Here is a 4,324-nt window from a genome sequence, read left to right on the forward strand (position 1 = left end):
GCATAACAAACAAATAAGTTAATTTAAACTAGTTTAACCAAACAACACTTTCAATAAATTGGTCTTCCAACTTATTTCACAGCTTATTGAAACTCAATATTTATTATTTAAAGTAATAACAATTGGAACTGAAGCGAGATACAAATTTTTGAAACCCACAACAATCATCATATTTTAAACACAGATAAAAACTTAAAATTGAAACACAATTTCTGTCGAGCGTGTCAGCATCCTGTCGGGAACGATTACGTAACCGAGTTTTTTATTGTTTAAGGAGCATTTTGTTACAAACACACGGTTAAATTCGTTATTAAAGTTCGATGACACACATTTTAACTTTAGCGTAACAAAGAAATCAAAGAAATCAGTTTCTTTACTGCCAACTACTGGTCAAAGCAAGATAGGCTAAACGGTAGGAATGTTGTGAGTAACGTAGGGCCATAGCTGTGCTAGGAGGAGGATGTGGTAGGACCTAAAATTGGTTAACACATTAGAACTGCTGCTTATTACCCCTTTTTAACGTTCTTGTAGAACAGTAAATCTGCTTTCCACCTATACTCATTGCATTGCAATTTAAGTTTACTCTAAAATCACGACATTGCAATTTAAATTAACTCTAAATTAAAATGTGATATAAACTTTGTTAGTGGGTATTTGTTGCGTATGACCATTGCGCTCCTTTATAAGCACCATAAAGTAACAAACTGGTGGCGTTGTAACACTAAAACAGGGAATATTACTAAAACTATCCGCAACTACATCAAAACTCCGTTATCCGCCTATGCACTCCGCATTTTACATATCTGCGTTTAAAGTTGTTTTGTTTAATTGTAGTAAAGTAAACAAGTAATTTATAATATGGAAGAAACTAACTTAAATATAAACGATGATAGAATCGATTCAATACGTAGCAGCGCTGAAATAACTGAAGAAGTTTCTAAAATTTTATCAACGCTTCCAGAAACGGCAGCAAAATTCGACGACTCTTCTGCAAATGAATGGTCAAACATGGATATCGACAAACAGGAAAATAATCAGGATAACAACCAATGTGCATCTCCACATATGAGTTCTTCAGAATCATCATCATCAGATAATGAGGTGATTGACATTTTTCTCAGACATTTTTAAAACAACAAAAAAACATGATGATATTAAAAAAATAACAAATATTAACCAGAGTGAAATTTGTTTGTAACTTAACAGCTCAAGCAAGATATTTAAGGATATTTAGTAAAAACTTACAGTTTTTTTAATGTTTTTTACTTCAATCCTCTAAATAACGCTTCTACCCCTTTTAACTAATGTATCAGCCAAACTTTTTTGTCATTTTAACTGTTTAAATAAACACAAAAAGGTCCCTTTTTTACCGTGGTATGGCATATTTTAATGTTGTAACCCTGTTATATTTTAATGTTGTAACCCTGTTAATGGTAAATCGGGAGTTGTTTTTTTTTTGTTTTAATAATAGTGACATATCGTTCACACATATTTATTGTATATGTAGCAAATGTAAAGAATTACCTGAGATTAAAAAAACTTTTGTCATAATTGTAGGCTGATGAATCTGGAGCAGAAAGCTCAGAGCTTGATGAGGAAGATTGTAATAGAAGAAGATCACAATGCATTGATGAGATGACAACAATTGAGAAGCAATTTACAGATATTCGTGACCAGTAGATATTGTTACCCATTTAATTTTGTTTATTAAAAAGGCAATTTAAAAAATTAGCTGTTCTCTTTAAACTTGTTTTAGGTAATTAACTTTTATAACCCTTTTTTAGGCAATTTTTTTCTCTTTTCAGATTGTACAAGGAAAGACACACTCAAATATCAAGAAAACTAGAGGAAGTTAAAAATGAAACTGCCCCTGAATATTTGCAACAATTACAGTTATTAGAAGAAACAAAACAACAACGAATTCTGGTTTGAAATGTGAAATTTGTAAAAAACTTAATAGACTTAAATTGTTTATTTTAAAGAAAAATTGAATTGGTAGTGTTGTTTACAATTTTTGTATATTAATAGGTCTCATCTGCATTACGAAAGCTAAGAATTGAATCTTTACAACTTTTACTTGAAGCTGAAAAAAATGCAAACACACAACATCTTAAGGTAAGCTAAGTAAAGCAATTTTTTTAGTAAGACAGAAATCCATTTTCCCTTTTTTTAATGCCTTTACTTTTGTTATAGAAATATAAAGTTCTTTGTTTAAAATTGTTTGTAATAGTTTTTAAAAAAATATTCTATATTATTGCAATTCTATTTGAATCTAAGTTTATCTATTTTGCATTTAAATTTTTGAATATTAAATTTATTTTTTCAAGAATGAAAAAATGATGTTGATGGCACAAATTCAACTGGAGTTGGATGAAAAGATTCACATGTTGGAGGAAGATCGTGAAAATGTTGACCTCTCAACTGAACTCTGGACTGACAAAACTCTGAGTGGAAACAAATACAACAAATCTGAATCATCTACTTTAAAACGAAGAAAAGAAAGAGAAGAAACTCCGCTTTCTTTTAACACTTTTAGAAGCATTAAAAGAAAAAAGAAACCTGTCACCGTTACAGATATCCTTTTACTAAAAAAATTACCAATCTTTTAATAATGTTTTTAATTTTAATTTATTTTTAAACAAAAAACCTACAGATTTGTCCTTAACATAATTTACGTCCCTATATTATTTATATGTTAAAAGATGAAGATATTGTGGATGATTGGGCCTCAATTAAAAAAGCAATTAACATTAGTCAACGCCGATCCACTTTAAAAAGTAAGTGTCAGTACTCTTTTATTTCATTTATTAATGTTAAAACTATTTTCTGGCCTTTTTTGCTTAATTTAAATATGTAAATTGGTCTTATAAACATACATAAATATTTTAAAACAATAATTTATCAAATATTACTGAATCTTATTTAAACAAATAAGTCATTGCATCTAATATATAAACAATGTTATTGTGTTTTGTATAAAGTTAACTAAATAAAAACTTTAACTTGATTTAAATTAGCAACAGAAATGTAAAATTGCTTAAAATATTAATTAAAATACTTCTTGTTTAGGTAAACGCCATTTACATACTTGTAGTTATGAAGGAGGAAAGTTAATGTACGGTGGGAAGTCTTTTAGTGAAGGACAATCTATTGTAATTAAAAACAGGGGAGAAACAACTATATAGTAAGTTATTTCTTCCATTTTACTTAACTTTTTAAATATTTTTTCAAATATTTTATTAAAAATAGATTTTATTAGCCAGTCAAAAAGGTATAGTCAGAACACTTGTCTTCACTACATGAGGTCTTGGATTTGATCCCCAGTGCTCTCATTTTGTAGCACACTTGAGTAAGACGCTATAAACGGTACAAATTTCTGCTAAGCCAATACCTTATCAGCAGCTTATAGAATTTTAAAACAATTATAATCTATAATATTCCAAACTGGCAAAGGAAACTTGATACTGGGTAGGAGTAACTAATGTTACTCCATGTTTAGAATGTGGAGCCCACCTTTGCACATTAAAATTGTAAACAAAATATTCAACTTGTGATTTTGTTTAAATTGTTAGTGGAAAAATAACAGGACTTAATAACAAAGAAGTGTTAGTTTGCCAAAACAACGGAACTAAATCTAAACTACACATTCATCAACTACAACGTGGCAGATATACACTTCAACACATATGAAAAAAAACGTTTTTTCTTTCAAATAATAATATAGTGTCTGAAAACATTAAAACTATAAAATCTGACGCCAAGCGCGGGAGGGGCAGTGGCAGAAGGTTATCTATTTTTGCACCTTTTTCTTTTTTTTAATAACAGATAAAGATAAAAATTGGCTGATATTAACTACTCTATTTTATGATAATTAAAATAAATAACTCATGTTAAAGTTTGTTTTTATTGCTTGGTTAATGTACCGTAGTGCAACTTCTAAATATTGTAAACAATTATCAATAATAAATAAACTAAAAGCGCAAAAAACTGTTCTAGTAATTTATCATAAAAAAATAAAAATTTTCAAAAATAATTATGCAAATCAGCCGGGAATTTCCCCTGTATTAATATCGTCCGAGGTTTCCGTTGTTAAAGGAGAAACTTTGTTAACATGGTATATTCCACGACGAGCATACTAGAAACAAATTAAAATTAATTAATATGGTGACTAACTCGTTGTCTATAAATAATTAAGAAGCTGTTGAAATTAAACTATCGTAACGTGATAAAATTCCCGTATAATTGACCCTTGAATAATTTACCTGTTTTACTTGTAAGCGTTATTGCCATAAAAATATTTCGTTACCCTCAATAAGAAAATGAT

At 28.9% G+C, this 4,324-nt stretch overlaps 1 protein-coding gene across 3 annotated transcripts; it reads left to right on the forward strand.

Moving 5' to 3' along the window:
• The first annotated feature begins 813 nt into the window (after positions 1–813).
• Positions 814–3,928, forward strand: LOC145750287 (breast cancer metastasis-suppressor 1-like protein). Of its 3 annotated transcripts, none has more exons than XM_082566280.1 (8): positions 814–1,101; positions 1,558–1,676; positions 1,806–1,926; positions 2,029–2,115; positions 2,328–2,574; positions 2,676–2,783; positions 3,070–3,184; positions 3,573–3,928. In XM_082566280.1, the coding sequence occupies exons 1-8, from the start codon at positions 859–861 to the stop codon at positions 3,688–3,690; spliced, it is 1,158 nt and encodes a 385-aa protein (XP_082422406.1). In that variant the 5' UTR covers positions 814–858; the 3' UTR covers positions 3,691–3,928. The 3 variants fall into 3 exon arrangements, with proteins under 3 accessions (XP_082422406.1, XP_082422405.1, XP_082422407.1); XM_082566279.1 differs by having other exon boundaries at positions 2,676–2,777; XM_082566281.1 differs by having other exon boundaries at positions 2,676–2,777; positions 3,070–3,188; positions 3,573–3,666.
• Positions 3,929–4,324: the final 396 nt, after the last annotated feature.

This window comes from Corella eumyota, chromosome 4 (genome assembly GCF_963082875.1).
Source record: "Corella eumyota chromosome 4, kaCorEumy4.1, whole genome shotgun sequence".
Taxonomy (NCBI): domain Eukaryota; kingdom Metazoa; phylum Chordata; class Ascidiacea; order Phlebobranchia; family Corellidae; genus Corella; species Corella eumyota.